This window comes from Budorcas taxicolor, chromosome X, assembly GCF_023091745.1.
Source record: "Budorcas taxicolor isolate Tak-1 chromosome X, Takin1.1, whole genome shotgun sequence".
Classification (NCBI taxonomy): Eukaryota; Metazoa; Chordata; class Mammalia; order Artiodactyla; family Bovidae; genus Budorcas; species Budorcas taxicolor.
The window spans coordinates 18126203-18148043 of NC_068935.1; the positions used below are offsets into that span (position 1 = coordinate 18126203).

Below are 21841 nucleotides of genomic sequence, written 5' to 3' on the forward strand. Positions count from 1 at the left end.
AAGAAACAGACTGGGGGAAACCAAAAGCAGCCTTGGGGCTTGTGTGGTGTTCCCTCGGGGACTCCTTACATGGTCTCTTAGTCTTAGGCACAGGTCCGTGAGTTCCAAGAGAAGAGCTCATGTTCTTCTAGGTCCCAGTAAGGGCATAAGAGAGATCCTAGTTATCATGAGACTGCTGTGAGTGTGTGTGAGTGTGTGTGAGTGTGAGTGTGTGTGTGTGTGTGTGTGTGTGTGTGTGTGTTCGCAAGAGTGAGCTTGAGGTCCAGAAGCCACATTGACTCAGTGGTGGTTGTATGTGACCCATCAAATTAGCTTTTCTGCAGGAGGAACGACTGTCACTCTTTGCTTCTCCCTCAATCGTCAGGTCCCACTTGCCTTGAATGATAAAGGAAGCTGCTTCAGCCTATTCCCACAGCTCACACAGGCAGAGTTTGTTCCTGACCTGCTTGTTCTTGACTGATAAAGGGTTCCTAGCATGTGTTTTAACAAGTCTGGATTTGGGAAACAGGATCACTACCCAATGCTGGAGACTAGTGGTTTTCTCCTTTTCTTTTTTGTTTTGCTTTTTAGTCACAGAACCCCATATGTAAAATAGATAAAAGAAAGCTTGGAAGGCTGCCACTTCTGCCCGAAGGTATTTCTAAGAAAGCAAGGGAGCCTATTTGCAAAACACTGAAGTTGTCTTCCTGGGTTGTATTTGCTGCCCTTTTCCTGCCTAGGTCTCTGTTTGGGGAGGAGGATTGGACCTGGCTGTGTAAATAAGCAACCTGGCTCTGAGAAATAGGTCTCTACTGTAATAACACAGTCGTGTAATAACACAGTCGTGTAATAACACCTGGCTCCCGCAGTGCCCCTTTGTTAGGCTGCCTGAGCCACAGCAGTTGGAGCTGAGATTGGGACGGACTGAATGTTTAGGGAGCGCAGAGCTAATTATGCAATGAAGTGTTGTAACCAAAGCCTGTTCACCAAGTGTTTGGGGGATTTTGAGGTGGCGCTGGTGCTCTTCAGAACATTTCGGCTCATGCAAAATGTGCTGCTTTTAATTTATTACGCATGTGTGCCAACTCCAGTGCTCTGTTTCACTCACACAACCTCTTGTAGACACGCTCTCCCATTTTTGTCTGCCTCTGCATCACAGTCAGAGTGTGACCTGCACTTTATCTTTTTTCCTCTCCAGGCTACAGATGCACATGTTGAATGGAGCTCTTCTTGCTCTGCTGTTTCCTGTGGTGAATACGCGGCTGGTAAGTGGCCCCTTCTAGAAATCTACCAGCAACATACAAAATGGTATTTGCTCGCTCCTGTGTTATCCAGTGCTTGTCCTCATCCTTGGGTCATGTCCCCATGTGAGATTCTATTTTTTAATCTTTTTTATTAAAGTATAGGTGATTGGGAATATTATATTAGTTTTAGATGTATAGCATAGTGATTCAATGTTTTTATAGGTTCAGCTCCATTTAAGATTATTATGAAATATTGGCTATATTCTCTGTGCTATGCAATATATCCTTTTAGCTTATTTATATTAATCATGGTAATTTCTACCTTTGACCCCTCCATGTAAGTTTTTACATACCTACACGTTCAGTGTTGAGATTTGATGCAACCCTGTTTGGATGTAATGGAGCTTGATGAGGGTGAGAGTATGGTATGGAACTCTGGGGCTTTAGTAAGGGTTTAGGCCAGAAGCAGAACAGATCAGAAAAGCCTATAGAAGCTTTTGGAAGGGTTTGGTGAACAGAAAGGAGGCTCCACCCATTCAACCAAGGCTTCCAGGTGTTCTAAGGGCCTCCAGTGTGGATTCAGCCACATTGGTCCAGAATAATCTACTGGGGAGCCTCAAAGTCAGCCTGCTTTGCCAGAGACACCTTTGGGCAAAAATTAGATTTCTTCCCTGTTCCCCCAAACCCACAGAGAAGTCTGGCCCTCACATCTCCCCAGTGGCTAGCAAGTAGAACCCCACTGTGGCAGGTGGCTGGGTGCTAAACCAGTACAGAGAGGAGTGCGAGTGTAGGGCTTGAGTGGCCGGGCCCCGTCCTCAGACTCCCATATGTGGGGTTGCAGAGGGATTAGCAGGCTGGCTGAGAAAACTCAGGACAAGAACTCACACATGAAATAATTCCTACTGCTTTCTGTTTTCATGACTTAAATTTGCCTCATGCATTAATATCACAGTTTAAATCTCAAAATGATAATCCTTCCTCTTTGGATGGCATTTCATAGTTTACAAGGTCGTTTCAAATAATAGACTTCCCTGGTGGCTCAGATGGTAAAAGCGTCTGCCTACAATGCGGGAGACCTGGGTTCGATTCCTGGGTTGGGAAGATCCCCTGGAGGAGGAAATGGCAACCCACTCCAGTATTCTTGCCTGGAAAATTCCATGGACAGAGAAGCCTGGTAGGCTATAGTCCATGGGGTTGCAAAGGGTCGAACATGACTGAGTGAATTCACTTCAAATAACAGTTGTGGGAGGTAGCTATTAAGTTGTGTGAAGGCTGAGTATTATAGCCTCTTTATAGAGGAGGAAACGGACGTTCAGAGAGTCCATCAGTAGAAATTCTTTCCTTTCGTCCATCCCTCCTTTGTCCTTCCTTCCTTCCTTCCCTCCCTTTCCCCCTTTCCTCTTCTTCCCCTCTCTAATGGCAGATTTGTTATTCTATTCGTTATGACCCCCAGTACTTTCTAAATAAATGTCAAGCTTTAGTCAGCGAGCTTATCAAGAATGTCCAAGTAACTTTTCTTAACATAGAAATTTCTTTGATGAACTCTGTGTTAACTAGCAATTCCAGTCGGGCTGGTAAATAATCTTGTATTCCTTTTCTAAAATAAAAGCTCAGGATGGTGGCTCTATTTGCATATGTCTTGACAGTTGGCTTTGGTCTGGTTACTTTAAATGGCTGGGACCCCTCCTAGGCTACCCTGACCTTCAGGACTTTTTACTTTGCAACCCCTTATTTGAGCTCAGATTGACAAAATAAGGCATAGGAAGGTAGGCAACTCTTTAAGCCTGATGATCTAATTAGGCAGGAAGTCAATTCTGGACTTTTTTTGCCCTTTCTTCCTTCTTGGCCCTTGATGCTTTTTAATCCTCTTTTTCCTCCTTAGCTATAATGAGGAAACAAGGAAAATAGAATGAGCTAATTGGTGTGTATACCAGTAATACAAACGTATATACATTCATATAAAGACAGTGAGGGAGTTAGAGGAAATTTCCACAGTCAGCTAAAGGATGTGGATCATCAGTGAATTTCCATGTGGTCTTCTGCCCTGTGCCTTATTGGCACTGGGGCTTGCAGACCAGCTAGAGAATGCCCAGCTCCAACTTCCTCCTGGTTCTTCATCTTAGAAGCTGACACCTTAGAAGAAAGAAGATTTATTCCCATGGCCCATATTACAAGTAAGTACTCTTCACCACCAGGATTTCAGAGTAGGTCTCTTTTTGACTTCAGATGAAATGCCTTAAGGGCAATTTCACTTTTGTTTCTTGGAGGGAAGGAAGGGAAATGTATCATGGAACTATTATTAGATTATCAGAGAGCTGAAAGCTTGTCTGAGCTAATCTTCTAGAGGGGAAACTTGTGCTTAGTCGCTCAGTCATGTCCTGCTCTTTGCAACCCCATGGACTGTAGCCTGCCAGGCTCCTCTGTCCCTGGGGATTCTCCAAGCAAGAATACAAGAGAGGGTTGTTGCCACGCCCTCCTCCAGGGGATCTTCCCAACCCAGGGATCGAACCCAGGACTCCTGCATTGCAGATGGATTCTTTACCATCTGAACCACCAGGGAAGCCCAGAGGGGGACTTAGATGGATAAATGACTTGCCTAAGAAGCCAAGGTGGATGCCCCTAGAACCCAGGTCTCCTAACTCAGACTTCAGAGCCCTTTTCCTTTGTTTGACTGACATTTAGGCTGAGTTTGAATATGAATGCTAGTGAATTAAGACGCTGGAGATGCTGCTTAGCTTCTCTCCAAGTAGAAGAGTTGGGTCATAGGCTTCTTTGATAAGTTGATGAGCACTGTAGAGCCTCTTCCCAGATGCACAAAGACAAGTTTGCATACAATTTCAGGAGGGACACAGACCGCCACCTCCTGCCCCTTTCTCCCAGAAGCCCATCCATGGATTCCTTGTTGAGATCCCCAGCCCCAGCTGTCAGTAAGTAGTCCATGGCGTAGAGAATAGATGAACTGCCTAGTAGCTGCTTGTATAGCCAGTGGTTTTTCAGTCTGATGGTAATGAGGTTCCTTATCTGTACCCATGACTTTGCAGAGAATGTCATCCATTTCAGGCTAAACCACCTCCTGGAAAGTGCAAGCCAAGACGTGGGAGCTAAGCAGGGTGCCCATGGAACTTGGTTACATATTAGCTTTTCAGTTATAGCTCTTAGACCTTGCAGAGCTGTTGATCTGGTCCTCAGAATGAGGCACGGGACCCAAGCTGCATTCCCAACCCTGAGCCTTTTACCCTCAAATGTCCATGACAACTTTTTATGAATATGAAGTATTCTGAGCGAGGGAGAAAAGAAACTGCACTGTGTCAGCCCCTTCTCCAACCAAAGCCCTAGCCTTGCCTATATTTATTTGTTTGCAACCATCTGTCTTCTACTAGAACAATAAGGAGATGAATGATAATGATTCTTTTCATCAAGCTCCTTTCTTCATCAAGGCTCAAAGCCTCTAGTATATTATTATCTCATTATCAAAAATTGCCCTATTGTGTAGCCATGTTGATCTGTTACATTAGTTCCTGTTTTCCTTCTTTACCACCCCTCCCCTTTTACCCAGTTCCTGTTCTCTGTTAGATGTTTCTCTTGAATGTTCCTACCTCTCAGACTGAGTGGAAGAGGTTAATAATGATTTTTCCCATTCCTGGGGCAGCTGCTCCCTATCCACCATCATGTTTTGGAGATGTAACTGCCGCCGGCACACCTTGTACCCATGTGTGCTGCTGGGAACACTTTGCTGTCACGGATGCAAATCGGCTTGAGAATCTTACTCTTTGCTAATTGGTACATTGAAACGTGCTAATTGACCTAGAAAAGTTATTTCTGTGAGTGGCAAATTGAGCTATTTTAAAAGTTATAGTTTGGGTTTTGGACTTGAACTAGGGACAGAATGTCCCTTTGCCTTTTGACAGTACTTAAAATAGAAAAAGCTTGTTTTCAAAAGAGGCCTTAGCTTTCTGAAGAATTGATTCAGCCAAAATTGTGCCTCAACCTTCTACAAAGGCCAGTATGTTTCTGATCAGATGAATGCAAAGTATATGGGGACATGGATGGTGTTGAGAAAGCCTGGGGTTCCAGCAAATTCTAGGGACTGGCCTAGAATAGGTCTAATTACTGCCTGTATTTTGAGATTAATCTTTGAAAGTCTTACAGAATGCCAGCCGAGCCATACCAGTCAGTCCAAATTTTTATTGAGCACATTTTTTGTTAAATATTGTGCTATATGCTTCAGGAGATGCAAAAGCAACCAGAGTTCATTCCCAGCCCTCAAGGAACTTGTTGTTTAGTTAGAAGGATAAGGCACAAATGCCTTAGATGTGATTGCAATGTTAGAGTCAAAATCATGAGAAAGGAGAATTGCAAGGCAATACAGGCTTAATAGCTAAATTGTAATTGTTTCAAGTTCTACAAAAATGGGAAGAAGATTAATATCAGCATTTATTGAGCATCTAATGTGAATGTGTGCCAGGTAATTTATGGATATTCTTATTTAATTCTCACAAGAACCTGATTTTACCTGTGAGGAAACTGAGGTTTGGAGAAGCTAAATGACTTGCTCAGAGTTACATGATTGCTTGCTAAGTCATTTCAGTCGTGTCCGACTCTGTGCAACCCCATAGATGGCAGCCCACCAGGCTCTCCCGTCCCTGGGATTCTCCAGGCAAGAACACTGGAGTGGGTTGCCATTTCCTTCTCTAATACATGAAAGTGAAAAGTGAAAGTGAAGTCGTTCACTTGTGTTCGACCCTCAGCGACCCCGTGGACTGCAGCCTTCCAGGCTCCTCCGTCCATGGGATTTTCCAGGCAAGAGTACTGGAGTGGGGTGCCATTGCCTTCTCCGAGATACATGATTTGTAAGTACTAAAACTAAACCTAAAGACTTTGAGCTCTAATGCACTGTGTCCTGAAGAGGTCATTGGATGAAGTGGTCCAGAAATGCTCCATGCAGAAGTAAAGCCTGAACCAACCCTTGAAGGGCTATTAGAATGTGCATGCAAACTGCAGAGGAAAGTGATAGTTCAACTAAGGGACCAGAGGTATGGAGGTAAGAAATAGTAGACTCTCCTTGAGAGTCTAAAGAGCAGGATGGAGAGTCATGAACTCCAATTTGCCTATATAGACTTTGCCACTTACTTGCCAATCACCAGAAGACATCCTGTGACACTGATTCTGTCACGTCTTTTAGCCCTTGGAGTGTTTTGATTTTATGTGTACTTCTTACCTTTTCCACCACCAGTAAGAATTCTTACAGGGAGATGGGGCTTTTCAACCACAAAATCTTTCACAAATACAAATATGTCACCCTAGTAGAGTTGTTAAGAGTATGAACTCAGGGATCTGATTTTCCAGGTTCATACCCTGACTGTGCTGTGTGTGTATGAGAGGGAGGGAGAAAGGGAACTTGGCTAAGTTACTTAACTTGAATGGGCTTCCACGCTCTCACCTATGATATGGAGGTGATCATAGTGCCTCCCTCCTAAAGCTGCTCTGAGGATTAAATCAGTTAGTATGTGTACACACCTGGCACAGCACCTGGCAGATGGGAAGTCCTCCATCAGCGTTAGTTGTTAATTATTAGTCTTTGATCTTCACAGAAACCCTGTGAAAGGTGGGTATTAGTGTTACTGTACCAGGTTCCATTGCCCAGTGTGCAGGAAGCCAAATGCTGAGATGCTGAGGTTTGCCCTACAAGGCAGCCAAGCGAGGAAAACCAATCTCAAATCCACCTGCCCCAGGTTGAGGGGCTTAGGATATTTATGGTACAAGGAAGCAGGGTGGTCTGGGGAAAGATGGCTAAAGGGAAGAAAAAGATGAAGTAATCAGCGTTCTGTGCAAGGGTAGCTGAGTTACGTACTTCTTGAGATGCATGTTCAGAAAATGGTGACCTTAGCATGATCTGAGGATGGAGTTTTTGGCTCTCTGATATCAAAACGTAATCCATCAGATAACTCTCAGTCCCAGCTGAATGGTTGATGGTCTTGACTACTTTGAAATGGGCTAGACTGGCTCCATGTTCCTGAAAAAACAACTTAAGCAACCATTACTATAATATCAGAGCTGTTATCTATAGGGGATGGCTAAAGGAGTCTTGTGATATATTGTCTAAGCTATACGTAGCTTGGAAGGTACACAGTTTGCAAGAACAATTAAGGAGAGCTTGGTTGGGGAAGGCAGGTTATAGAATGTTACTTATTAAGCTAGTTATGGTTTAAGAAATGTAGCTGATGACTGCCCTTGGTTTCATTTGTTGTTGTTATTTAGTTGCTAAGTCATGTCTGATTCTTTGAGACCCCATAGATGGTAGCCCGTCGGGCTCCTCTGTCTATGGAATTTCCCAGGCAAGAGTACTGGAGTGAATTGCCATTTCCTTTTTCAGGGGATCTTCCTGACCCAAGGATCAAACCCATGTCTCCTGCACTGGCAGGCAGATTCTTTACCACTGAGCCATCTGGTTAGCACTGCCATTTAACAGATTAAACCTTAGAAAGTTTACATAACTTGCTCAGGGATACACAAGAATTGACAGAACTGGCCTGAGAATGTCTGTCTTTCTGATATGAAAGCTCAAGGGTTTCCTTCCACCTCTTTCCTTTTATTTTCAAGTATTTAGCCAAGTTAAGTTTTTGTGTAAATTTTATACAATATCCGTTAGAGATTTGGAGGACTGATTATACTCTCAGGATTTTTTTTTCAAGGATATGCTCCTTGAAAAAACCATTTAATCAGACAAGTATAAAGAGAAAGCCAATCTTTTAACCTCATCAACTTTCAATCCTGTCTTCCCAGGGGTAAGTTGTGTTAATTGTTTGTATATGTTTCCACATTTTTCTTTTGCCCATAAGTGCAGATGGAGATGGTCACATTTCTAGGGTTGTTGGTTGGTTTGGTTGTAGGTTTCTTGAACAATCGGTATTGAACTGCAGACATTCCTTCAGTGTATTTTCCTTTAACCTAATTGTAGAATCTGTAATCTCTTCAGGTGTGGACATAGCTCAGTTGTTTTCCAATAGCTGCTTAGCACTCCATAGTTTGGTTGAAGTGTATATTCAGCCTCTTGCCAGGCTCCCAGGCCTGCATCATAACTAGTGTCTGTGGGCAAGGATAGTGTCTTTTGTGGTATCTGCTCTATGCAGGGCACCCAGCACATGGTGGTATCCACAGATAGAATAAGTGAATTAGTCCATCAACCCGATTATTGCAGAGGAATTCCAGGGATCTTTTGCACACATGTCCAGTATGATGTCTTAGGTGTGATACCAGAGGGATGAGAGATATTTTTCCCAAGTGAATTATTTTTAAACCACTTAAAATAGTGCTGTTTTCCTGATGACAGCAAAAGACATATTTAGTGATGAAAATTTGTAAAATACGGGAAAGTAGAAATAAAAAATAAGTACCATCAATGCAAAAGGGGTTATTTTTCAACATATTAAAAAAAAGAAAAACACCAAAAGCATGAGGCTTTTGTGCCTCTGTCCTTGAAATTGTGTAAATGTTTTCTTTACAAAAGTAATATCTTCATAATAGCAAATAAAGAAAATACAGAAAAAAACTGAAATAGGATCATTGAATAGTTACAGATGTTCATATTGTTTGCAGCATATTCTCAAAGTCTTCTCATCTCTGTGTGGTTGTTAAGAGTTAGTATAATGTAGTGGTCAGGTGGCTGACTCTGGAGTGGGCAGATCCTTGCTTTTATGGCTGGCTCGTCTGTCTTTATCCATGTGATCGTGGGTAAGTTACACACTTCGGTGACCTTGTTTTCTTATCTGTAGATGGGAGCTTGAATGAATGGAGATACATAAGGTAAGCACTTAGTCTAGTGCCTGGCACACAGTAAGTGTTTAATAAGTGTTGGATGCTCCTGTTGTTACTACTACTCCAAATAGAGGTCGAACTGGGCTCCTGTTGGCCTGTATTATTTGATGTTAGCCTTCAGGGCCTTGGCTCCAGCTCCCTGGTTGGGTGATGGTGATGTGAAGAGGGCTTTGTTTCTGAATTAGCTTTGTGGAGTGAGATTAAAATTCCCTGGCAGGATTTCTTTTCCACATTGACTAGCAGTGTGTGTGTGTGTTTCCCAGACAGACTGTTGGATTAGGGAACTGGCCATCTCTCTCTCTTCCCTCCTGACAGGTGAATTAGGCCCACTCCTGGTGTTTCTTCCCATTTGAATGAAATGTCGAGACCCCTGGGTTTTTCAGTAACACCCAAGCTCCCCGCTCTTGCGGAGAGTGGCAGCCATGAGTGAGGATGACAGGCAGCAGCCTCTTTGCCTCCAGTTTAATAGTTCTTTGCACTAGTTCTGTTTTCCAAAAATGGCGATTAGAAGGCACAGCCTCTGACTCTTTCAACCAATATTTCTCCCTTGACCTCGAGCCACTCCCCCAAGCCATGTTTCTTTTTTGTTTTTTTTAGATCAAGCAGGCAAGATTTATTGAGCAAGTTGTAAGCAGTACAGTCTCGAGTGGTCAGCAGTGTTTCTTTGTGCAGTCAAAGCCTTATCTAGTGGGTGAGTTCCGTATCCCCAATCTATGTGGATCAGTGGTTCTCAGCTCTGACTGCACCCTAGAAGCAGCAGAGCCAATTTCAAAATGTAAGCATTTTCCAAAAGCACCCCAGGCAATTCCAGTGTGCTGGCAGCACTGCTTAGGGCCCTGCCTGGTCTGCTGCCGCTGACCTTGGGACTTTGACTGAGTTTGCTTCCTTCCCATCAAGCATCAGTTTCCCCATTTGTCAAATGGGCTTAGTGATATCTGCTCTGTCTACCTCACAGATAGCTTTTTGAAGAAAAGGTAGCAGATAACAAAAGATAACAGAAGAATTAGCAAAGAGCTTTGAACATTTAAAAGCACGCCACAAAGAGGCAATGAGTCCTTGCCTCTTTCTCTCTCCCTGTTGTCACTTTTTTGAGGGGGGAGTGTTAATTGAGATAAAATCTATTAATACAAGTATATCCATTTGAAGTGTATAATTCAATGTCTAATTCAGTGTATTACAGAGTTGTACAACCATTGCCACTATTTAATCTTAGAATATTTTCGTCATTCTCCCCCACCCCCACCAAAAGCATTAGTGATGTCTCTCTACTCCTCCCCTCCACAGACCCTGGCAACCACTCCTCTCCTTTCTGTCCCTATGGATTTGCTTTTTCTAGATCTCATGTAAATAGAATCATATCGTTTTTCTGACTGACTTATTTCACTGAGCATAGTTTTCAAGTTCATCCAGGTTGTTGCATGTATCAATACTTCAGTCCTTTTTATGCCTGAATAATAATAGTCCTTTGTAGAGTATACCACATTTTGAAAAATGGAAGTATACTGTATCTACAGTGTTGTGCCAGCTTCAAGTGTACAGCACAGTGATCAGTGTGTCAGATTGCCTTCCCTTATAGAGGGCATTACAAAATACTGAGTATAGTTCCCTGTGCTGTATGGCAGGTCTTTGTTGGTTATCTTATATTTTGTTTATCCGTTCACACATTGATGGACATTTGGGTTGTTTCCACCTTTAGGCTGTTGTGAATAGTGATACTGTGAATGGTCCTGGAAAGATATCTGCTTGACTAAACTTCCCTGTTGGCTCAGACGGTAAAGAATCTGGCTGCAATGCAGGAGACTTGGGTTCTGTTCATGGGTTGGGAAGATCCCCTGGAGAAGGAAATGGCTACCCACTCCAGTATTCTTGCCTGGAGAATTCCATGGACAGAGGAGCCTGGTGGGGTACAATCTTGACTGCTTTGGGGTGTATACCTAAAAGTGAAATTTCTGGGTCATATGGTAACTCCATGTTTAAATAACCTTTTGAGGAACTGCCAGATTGCTTTCCAGAGTGGCTTCCCTGTTTTTTTATTCCTGCTAGCAATATATTGAGGGTTCTGGTTTTGCTGCCTCCTTGCCAACAATTTTTATTACCTGATTTTTCCCCATTATAACCATTAGGGAAGGTGTAAAATGGTATCTCCCTGTGGTTTTGATTTGTATTTCCCTGATAACTAATGATGTTGAACACCCTTTCATGTACTTATTGGCCATTTTTATGTGTTCTAAGGGCTTTTCAAATCCTTTCCCATGTTTAAATTGGGTTATTTGTTTTTTATTGTTCAATTGTGATAGTTCTTATGTGTTGGGATAGTAGACCCTTATCTGGTATATGACTTGAAATATTTTCTCTCATCCTTTGGGTTGTCTTTGCATTTTATTGATAGCATCCTTTAAAATACAAAATGTTTCAACACTGATGAAGTTTACTCTTTTTAATTTGTCTTTGACTGCTTGTGCCTTTGGTGTTATGTCTAAGACACTAGTATGTAATCAAGTTCATGAGGTCTTAGAAATATCCTTTAAGAGTTTCATAGTGTTAGATCTTGCATTTAGGACTTTTTATATATCATGTGAAGAAGGGATCCAAATTCATTCTGTTGCATGTGGATATCCAGTTGTCCCAGCATTATTTGTTGAAAAGACTCTTCCCTGTTGAAATGTCTTGGAACCCTTATCAAAAATCAATCAACTAGAGTTTATTTCTAGACCATCAGTTTTATTCCATTAATGTATATATCTATTCTTATCCTGGCACCACACTGTGTTGATGATCACTGTAGATTTGTAGAAAGTTTTGAAAGTGAGAAGTGTGTCATTCAAATTTGTTATTCTTTTTCAAGATAATTTTGGCCATTCTGGGGCCCTTGTATTTCCATATGAATTTCAGGATCATCTTGTAATTTGTTGCAAAACAGCCAGCTGGGATGCTGATAGGAGTTACATTGACTATAGAGTAATGGCAGGAATATTGTCATTTTAACAATATTAAGTCTTTCAATCTATGAACACAGGATGTCTGTCTATGTATTTAGGTCTTCTTTAATTTTTTTTCAGTGACATTTTGTTAGTTTTTTGGAATATAGATTTCGCACTTTTTTGGGTTAAATGTATTCCTATGTATTTTATTCTTTTTGATGGCTCTGCAAATGGAATTGTTTTCTTCATTTCATTTTCAGATTGCTCATTACAGTTCATTTTTCTGTATCAATCTTACAACCTTTCAGAACTTTTTTATTACTGCTAATAACGTGTGTGTGTGTGTGTGTGTGTGTGTGTGTATTTTTTGAGATTTTCTGTAGATAAGGTTGTGTTATCTATGAACAGAGATAGGTTAACTTCTACTTTCCAATCTGGGTGCCTTGTATTTTTTTTTTCATGGCAAATTGCCCTGGCTACAACTTCCAGTACAGTGTTACGTAGAAGTGGCGAGAATGGATATCCTTGTCTTATTTCTTACCTTAGGGGAAAAGCATGCAGTCTTTCATCATTGAGTATGACTTTAGCTGTAGGTTTTTTGCACATGCCCTTATCAAGTTGAGGAAGTTCCTTTAGTAAATTTTAATAAATATCTGTCCTTGGGGAACCGAGGGTAGTAGAGTTTTTTAATGTTGAGGTACTTAGTCATTCACAGTTTAGAATTGCTTGTGGTGGGAAATGTCTTTCCAAGGAAGGCATTGTAATGCTTCAGGGTTTAAAATCACCTACACGCAAATTAAAGAAAGGAATCTTAAGCATATTTAAAAGAAAAGTGAAAGCTTATAGTTTCTTTTTAAAATTATTTTTTTACTGAAGGATAATTGCTTTACGGAATTTTGCTGTTTTCTGTCAAACCTCAACATGAGTCAGCCATAGGTATACATATATCCCCTCCCTTTTGAATCTCCCTCCCTATCCCATCCCTCTAGGTTGATACAGAGCCCCTGTTTGACTTTCCTGAGCCATTCAGCAAATTCCTGTTGGCTATCTGTTTTACATATGGTAATGTAAGTTTCCATGTTACTCTTTCCATATGTGTCACCCTCTCCTCCCCTCTCCCCATGTCCATAAGTCTATTCTCTATGTCTGTTTCTCCATTGCTGCCCTGTAAATAAATTCTTCAGTACCATTTTTCTAGATTCCGGATATATGCGTTAGAATACGGTATTTATCTTTCTCTTTCTGACTCACTTCACTCTGTATAATAGGTTCTACATTCATCCACCTCATTAGAACTGACGCAAATGCTTTCCTTTTTATGGCTGAGTAATAGTCCATTGTGTATATGTACCACAACTTCTTTATCCATTCATCTGTTGATGGACATCTAGGTTGCTTCCATGTTCTAGCTATTGTAAATAGTGCTGCAGTGAACAATGGGATACACGTTTCCTTTTCAACCCTGGTTTCCTCAGGGTATATGCCTAGGAGTGGGATTGTTGGGTTATACGGTGGTTTTATTCCTAGTTTTTTAAGGAATCTTTATACTGTGTTCCATAGTGGCTGTATCAATTTACATTCTCACCAACAGTGCAAGAGTGTTACCTTTTCTCCACACCCTCTCCAGCATTTATTGTTTGTAGACATTTTGATGAGGGCCATTCTGACCAGTGTGAGGTGATATCTCATTGCAGTTTTGATTTGCATTTCTCTAATAAGGAGTGATGTTGAGGATCTTTTCATGGTGTTTGTTAGCCATCTGTGTGTCTTCTTTGGAGAAATGTCTCTTTAGGTCTTTTTCCCACTTTTTAATTGGGCTGTTTGTTTTTCTGGCATTGAGCTGTATGAGCTGCTTATATATTTTAGAAATTAATCCTTTGTCATTTGCTTCATTTGCTATTGTTTTCTCCCATTCTGAAGTTTGTCTTTTCACCTTGCTTATAGTTTCCTTTGCTGTGCAAAAGCTTTTACGTTTAAGCAGATCCCACTTCTTTACTTTTGTTTTTATTTACATTACTCTAGGAGGTGGATCATAGACGATCTTGCTTTGATTTCATTGAGTGTTCTGCCTGTTTTCCTTTAAGAGTTTTATAGTTTCTGGTCTTACATATAGGTCTTTAATCCTATTTGAGTTTCTCTTTGTGTATGGTGTTAGGAAGTGTTCTAATTCATTCTTTTACATGTAGCTGTCCAGTTTTCCCAGCTCCAGTGACTGAAGAGGCTGTCTTTGCCCCATTGTATATTCTTGCCTACTTTGTCAAAAATAAGGTACCCATAGGTGCATGGTTTCTTTCTTTTTTTTTTTTTTTTAGGTGCATGGTTTTTTTCTGGGCTTTCTATCTTGTTCCATTGGTCTATATTTCTGTTTTTGTGCCAGTACCATACTGTGTTGATGACTGTAGCTTTGTAGTATAATCTGAAGTCAGGAAGGTTGATTCCTCCAGCTCCATTCTTCTTTCTCAGGACTGCTTTGGCTATTCAGGGTCTTTTGTTTTGCCATATGAATTGTGAAAATTTTTGTTCTAGTTCTGTGAAAAATGCCATTGGTAATTTGATAAGGATTGCATTGAATATGTAGATTTCATTTTGTAGTATAGCCATTTTCACAATATTGATTCTTCCTATGCAGGAACATGGAATATCTCTCCATCTGTTTATGTTGTCTTTGATTTCTTCCATTAGTGTCTTATAATTTTCTGTGTACAGTCCTTTTGTCTCCTTAGATAAGTTTATTCTTAGATATTTAATTCTTTTTGTTGCACTGGTGAAGGGGATTGATGCCTTAATTTCTCTTTCTGATTTTTCATTGTATATAGAAATGCAAATGATTTCTGGGTATTGATTTTGTATCCTGCAACTTTGCTAAATTCACTGATTAGTTCTAGTAATTTTCTGATACTATCTTTAGGGTTTTCTAGGTATTGTATCATGTCATCTGCAAACAGTGAGAGTTTTACTTCTTCTTTTCTGATCTGGATTCCTTTTATTTCTTTTTCTTGTCTGCTTTAGCTAGGACTTCCAGAACTATGTTGAATAATAATGGCAAAGTGGATACTCTTGTCTTGTTCCTGATCTTAGGGGGAATGCTTTCAGTTTGTCACCATCGAGAATGTTTGCTGTAGGCTTATCATATATACCCTTTACTATGTTGAAGTAGATTCCTTCTATGCCATTTTTTGAAGAGTTTTAATCATAAATGGATGCTGAATTTTGTCAAAGGTTTTCTGCATCTATTGAGATGATCATATGATTTTTATCTTTCAATTTGTTAATATGGTGTATCACGTTGATTGATTTGCATATATTGAAGAATCCTTGCAGACCTGGAATAAACCCAACTTGATCATGGTGTATAAGCTTTTTGATGTGTAGCTGATTTCTGTTTGTTAAAATTTTGTTGAGGATTTTTGCATCTATGTTCATCAGTGATATTGGCCTGTACTTTTCTTTTTGTGTGTCATCTTTGTCTGGTTTTGGTATCAGGGTGATGGTGGCCTCGTAGAATGAGTTTGGAAGTGTTCTTTCCTCTGCAATTTTTTGAAAGATGTTTAGAAGGATAGGCATTAGCTCTCCTCTAAATGTTTAATAGAATTCTCCTGTGAAGTCATCTGGTGCTGGGCTTTTGTTTTTGGGGAGATTTTTTTTTTAAATCACAGATTCAATTTCAGTGCTTGTAATTGGGTTGTTCATAATTTCTTTTTCTTCCTGGTTCAGTCTTGTAAGATTGAACTTTTTGAAGAATCTGTCCATTCTCCCAGTTTATCCATTTTATTGCCATATAGTTGTTCATAATAGTCTCTAGTCTCTTATAATCCTTGTATTTCTGCATTGTCTGTTGTAACCTCTCTGTTCTCATTTCTAATTTTGTTGATTTGATTCTTCTCTTTTTTTCTTGATGAGTCTGGCTAAAGGCTTGTCCATTTTGTTTATCTTCTCAAAGAACCAGCTTTTAGTTTTATTAATCTTTATTATTCTTTCATTTCTTTTTCATTTATTTCTGCTTGGATCTTTATGATTTCTTTCCTTCTACTAATTTTGGGGTTTTTTTGTTCTTCTTTTTCCAGTTACTTTAGGTGTAAAGTTAGGTTGTCTATTCTATGTTTTTCTTGTTTCTTGAGGTAGGATTGGATTGCTATATACTTCCCTCTTAGAATTGCTTTTGCTGCATCCCATAGGTTTTGACTTGTTGAGTTTCCATTGTTATTTGTTTCTAGAATATTTTTGGTTTCCCTTTTCATTTCTTTAGTAACCTGTCGGTTATTTAGAAATGTGTTGTTTAATCTCCATGTGTTTGTGTTTCTTACAGTTGTTTTTTCTTGTAATTGATATCTAGTCTCATAGCGTTGTGGTTAGAGAAGATGCTTGATACGATTTAAATTCTGTTAAATTTACTGAGGTTTGATTTGTGACCCAAGATGTGCTGTATCCTGGAGAATGTTCCATGTGCACTTGAGAAGAAGGTGTATTCTTGTGCATTTGGATGGAATGTCCTGAAGATATCAGTGAGATCCATCTCATCTAATGTATCACTTAAGACTTGTGTTTCCTTATTAATTTTGTTTTGATGATCTGTCCATTGGTGTGAGTGGGGTGTTAAAGTCTCCTACTATTATTGTGTTACTGTCAAACTCTCCTTTTACGTCTGTTAGTGTTTGTCTTATGTATTGAGGTCCTCCTATGTTGGGTGCATAGATATTTACAATTGTTTTGTCTTCCTCTTGATTGATCCCTTGATCATTATGTAGTGTCCTTCCTTATCCCTTGTAATCTTCTTTATTGTAAGGTCTATTTTGTCTGATATGAGGACTGCTAGTCCAGCTTTCTTTTACTTCTCATTTGCATGGAATGTATTTTTCCATCCTCTCACTTTCAGTCCATATGTGTCTTTAGGTCTTAAGTGGGTTTCTTGTAGACAGCATATATATGGGTCTTGATTTTGTATCCATTCAGCCAGTCTGTTTTTTGGTTGGAACATTTAACCCACTTACATTTAAAATAATTATTGATATATATGTTCCTATTACCATTTTCTAATTGTTTGGGGTTGATTTTGTAGATCTTTTTTCTTCTGTTGTATTTCTTGATCATAGAAGTCCCTTTAACATTTGTTGTAAAGCTGGTTTGGTGGTACTGAATTCTCTTAACTTTTGTTTGTCTGAAAAGCTTTTTATTTCTCTGTCAATTTTGAATGAGATCCTTGCTGGGTACAGTAATCTTAGTTGTAGATATTTCCCTTTCATTACTTTAAGTATATCCTGCTGTTCTCTTCTGGGCTGTAGAGTTTCTGCTGAAAGATCAGCTGTTGAGTGAATGGGATTTCCCTTGTATGTTACTTGTTGCTTCTCCCTTGATGCTTTTAATATTCTTTCTTTGTGTTTAGTCTTTGTTAGTTTGATTAGTACGTGTCTTGGTGAGTTTCTCCTTGGTTTTATCCTGTATGGGACTCTTTGTGCCTCTTGAACTTGATTGACTATTTCCTTTTCCATGTTGGGGAAATTTTCAACTATAATCTCTTCAAAAATTTTCTCATACCTTTTCTTTTTCTCTTCTTCTTCGGGGACCCCTATAATTCAAATGTTGGTGCATTTGATGTTGTCCCAAAGGTCTCTGATACTGTCCTCAGTTCTTTTCCTTGTTTTTACTTTATTCTGCTCTTCAGAAGTTATTTCCACCATTTATCTTCCAGCTCACTGATTTGTTCTTCTGCTTCAGATATTCTGCTATTGATTTCTTCTAGAGTATTTTTAAGTTCAGTAATTGTGGTGTTTGTCTCTGTATGTTTGTTCTTTAATTCTTCTAGGTCTTTGTTAATTGATTCTTGCATTTTCTCCATTTTGTTTTCAAGGTTTTTGATCATCTTTACTATCATTATTCTGAATTATTTTTTCAGGTAGTTTGCCTATTTCCTCGTCATTTATTTGGACTTCTGTGTTTCTAGGTTGTTCCTTCATTTGTGTAGTATTTCTCTGCCTTTTCATTATTTTTTTTAAGTTATTGTGTTTAAGGTCTCCTTTTCCCAGGCTTCAAAGTTGAATTCTTTCTTCCTTTTCGTTTCTGCCCTTCTCAGGTTGGTCTAGTGTTTTGTGTGAGCTTCGTATAGAGTAAGATTTGTGTTGAGTTTATTTGTTTGTTTGTTCGTTTTTCCTCTGATGGGCAAGGCTGAGTGAGGTGGTAATCCTGTCTGCTGATGACTTGGTGTGTGTTTTTGTTTTATTTGTTGTTTAGATGAGGCATCCTGCCCAGGGTGCTACTGGTGGTTGGGTGATGCTGGGTCTGGTATTCAAGTGGTCTCTTGTGTGAGTTCTCACTATTTGATACTCCCCAGGGTTATTTCTCTGGTAGTCTAGGGTCTTGGAGTCAGTCCTCCCATTCCAAAGGCTCTCTGGTCAGGAATGACGATTCCACAAGTGGTTTGTAATGGCATTAAGGGAGAGGAAAACAAATATCCAAAAACGAGAAACCAAAGATAAACCCCAGACAAATGGCAGTTATAAAAGCAGGCAAATAATAATTAAAGTAATGGAATATACACATATACATATACATCCATGAGCGAAGCCAAAACAGTCCAACAAAAATAAAGTACAGTAGATTCATCCATGAACAAAGGAAATCAAAAATTATATTTACGAGTTGAGAACAAAACTAATTTTAGCAGAAACTGGAAAACAAAAGTAAAGCAAGGTTTCAAGTGGGAATAAAGCAATGAAAACAAAACTAACAAATATGCTGTGAGGAAAGGAAAGAAAGAATAGATATGCAAAGTTAGAAAGAGGTAGATGAAGATTTATATACATTAAAGATTAACTGTAAGGGGAAAACAACAGTAGGAAAGGCAAACAAAGGAATAAATATAGAAAAAGTATAAGAGGGAGGGATGTTGTGGGGAGGGAGGTGGGAGGGGGGTTCATGTTGGGATCGCATGTACACCCGTGGTGGATTCAGGTCAATGTATGTCGAAACCAATACAGTATTGTAAAGTAAAATAAAGTAAAAATATTAAAAAAAATTAAAGCTACACACAAAAAAAATTTAAAAAAATTAAAAAATTAAAAATTAAAATTATAAGATGAGAAAAGAGAAAAAAGGAAGAAGAAAGAACAAAGGGGAAAAGGGGAAAATTCCATAGAACTTCAAAAGCCCAATGTAGAGGCAGAGATTTATGACAACTTTTGAAAATGTGAGTGAGGAAAAAAAAAGAGATCAAAAGCTTAATTGGATTTCTTAGTGCCAATAAAATTGACAACTACAACGGAGGGGGAAGAAAGGGAAAAAAAAAAAAAGAAGAAATCCTGAAGAATCTACGGAACAAGTCAAAAAATAAGAATAATAAATATTTTTCTTGAGTCACTGCTGTCAGAGTCCTTACCTTACCTCCCTAGGGTGCCCTCCAATAGTCTACTGATCTCTGGACCTGCTGTGGGGGCTGCTCAGTTTCCAGTCTGGTCCTACTCCCGTGTGTTCTGCTTCCAGTGTCCACAGCTATCAGAGCTAGTGCATTTTCTTGTGTGGGCACTCTCTATGGCCTTTTATATATTCCACAGACACAGAGTCTGCTTAGTTGATCATGTGGATTTAATCTGCAGCTTGTACAGCTGGTCAGAAGGTTTTGGATCTTCTTCTGTAGCCACCCTGCCCCTGGCTTTCAGTTGTGGTTTTCTTTCCACCTCTATATGTGGGTCGTCCACTGGAGTTTGCTCCTGAGGCTACCCTGGAGGGGTTGGGTTTACCCCTTTGAAGGCCAGGTGTGGAGGTGGTGCAGCTGCTTGGGTCACTGGGGTTCTGGCAGCACCAGGTACTCAGGGGGATTGGAGGCTGGGAGAGTAGGAAATATAGTGCTTTAGAAGTGTATGGCAACCAGTCTTGGCCAGTACGCTCCAGTATTCTTGCCTGGAGAAGCCCCTCTCTGACAGAGAAGTCTGGCAGGCAACAGTCTACAGGGTTGAAAAGAGTCGGACATGATTGAAGTGACCTTGCATCCATAAATGCAAGACTTTTTTTTCTGCCTGTGGCAGCTCTGCCCCAGTGAGAATTGAGCGTGAATGTGGTGCAGCTGCTTGGCTTGCAGGAACCCTGGTGGCACCAAGTGTGCAGGGACATAGACTGCCTCCACCACAGGAGTTATGGCCCTATCAGTCTTTTATTGAGCCTCTTCTAGCTGGTGATTAGAAGTCATCTTTGGCCAGTCTTTCTCTGTAGCTCCACCCATTCGTGCACTTAGAGGGGTCCCTTGCCTGTGGTCCTTCTCTGTTGTTCAGCTAGGGTCCTCCCTAACTGTGGTCCTACTTTGTAGATTGGCGCCTGAGGCACTTAAAGGAGCCCCCTGGGTGGGGGCCTACTGTGTAGTTCAGTGCCTCAGGCGTTTGATGGGCCAGCTTCTCTGTTGTTCAGCACTGATGCTGGCATGTGGGGAGAGAGAGACTATGGTGATGGCTCCACCCCCTGTGTGTGACTCAGTGGTATCACCATGCTGCCATGGCTGCCTGGCTTTCCTCTACTAGCATTTCTCACCACTGTCTCCTCCCTCACATCCCCTCCACCCGTCTCTCTGCATTCAACAGCAGCTCTTGCCCTGGGATTGCTCCCAGCCGCTGCCCCTTCCAGGAGACCAGCATTCCTGCCCAGGGTATGTATGGCTGTGGGCAAGGACTGTCTGATTTTTATTCCGTTTAGGCTGCCACAGATCAGCTGTTTCACTCTCAGCCTTAAATGTTTCTCTTCTGACTCAGACAGTTGCTCTGCTGTGGGGATCAGACCCCTGCTTCAGTTCCGCCACCCGCAAAGGGCAGGTCCAGTTCTACTAACACTCGTGTTTCTCCCCCTAGTTCCTTCATCCTACCGAGTTTTGTGTGATTCTCTATATTCTTTTCCACTGGTCAGGTACTTCTGTCCACTCTCAGCTGGTGTTCTGCATGCACTTCTGTGTCTGAAGGTGTATTCCTGATGTATCCATGGAGAGAGATGTACTCCACGTCCACCTACTCCTCCGCCATCTTGTTCTCTAGAGTTTCTTTTAAAGTACAGTGATGTTGCATTGCCGTGAGGGAACTAGAGGGAATTGAAAGGCTTCAGGGCTGGCATACAGTAGGAGCTCAATAAATGTTTACTGAATAGCTGGTATGCTTAGAGGAGGTGTTATTAGTCAGCTTCGACTGCCATAACAAAACTATAGACTGACTTCAACAACAGAAATTTCTCACCAATCTGCAGGCCTGACATCTGAGCTCACAATGTTAGCCTAGCAAGGTCAGGTTCTGGTGAGGGCTCTCTTAGCTTGTGGATGGCCGCCTTGCTGAGTCCTCACAAGTTCAAGACAGAGCCCTCTTGCTCTCTAGTGTTTCTTCTTATAAGGACACTAATCCTATCTGGAGGACTCCACCCTTATGACCTCATCTAAAACTAGCTACCTCCCAAAGGCCCTACCTCCAGATACCATCACATTGGGGTTTAGGGCTTCATGTAAATTTGGTGGGGCGGGCACACAAACATGTAATGCACAGCAGAAGGTTAGAATATTATACACACTAGGTGTGGCACTGGCAAATCTGAATCTTTAGGATTCATAACAGCAAAGGTAGGGAATGGCAGACATGGTTAGACTTTCACGAAAATAGCTACCATTTCATGGCACTAGTGGTAAAGAATCTGCCCACCAATGCAGGAGACATAAAAGGCGCAGGTTTGATCCCTGGGTTGGGAAGATCCTCTGGAGGAGAAAATGGCAGCCCACTCCAGTATTCTTGACTGGGAAACCCCATGGACAGAGGAGCCTGGCGGGCTACAGTCCATGGGGTCGCAAAGAGTTGGACACGACTGAGCAGAAGCACAAGAGGTATATGCCCAGAACAGTGCTAGATTTATTACCTCCCTCATCTCAGTTAA

At 40.8% G+C, this 21841-nt stretch overlaps 1 protein-coding gene across 6 annotated transcripts in view; it reads left to right on the plus strand.

Moving 5' to 3' along the window:
- TMEM164 (transmembrane protein 164) overlaps positions 1 to 21841 on the plus strand; it is a 193711-nt gene that overhangs the window by 100782 nt on the left and 71088 nt on the right. For all 6 annotated transcript variants that reach the window (XM_052663128.1, XM_052663126.1, XM_052663124.1 and 3 more), the window contains one exon: positions 1178 to 1244. In XM_052663128.1, the coding sequence (XP_052519088.1) occupies positions 1178 to 1244 (67 nt within the window). The remainder of the gene's footprint in view (positions 1 to 1177; positions 1245 to 21841) is intronic.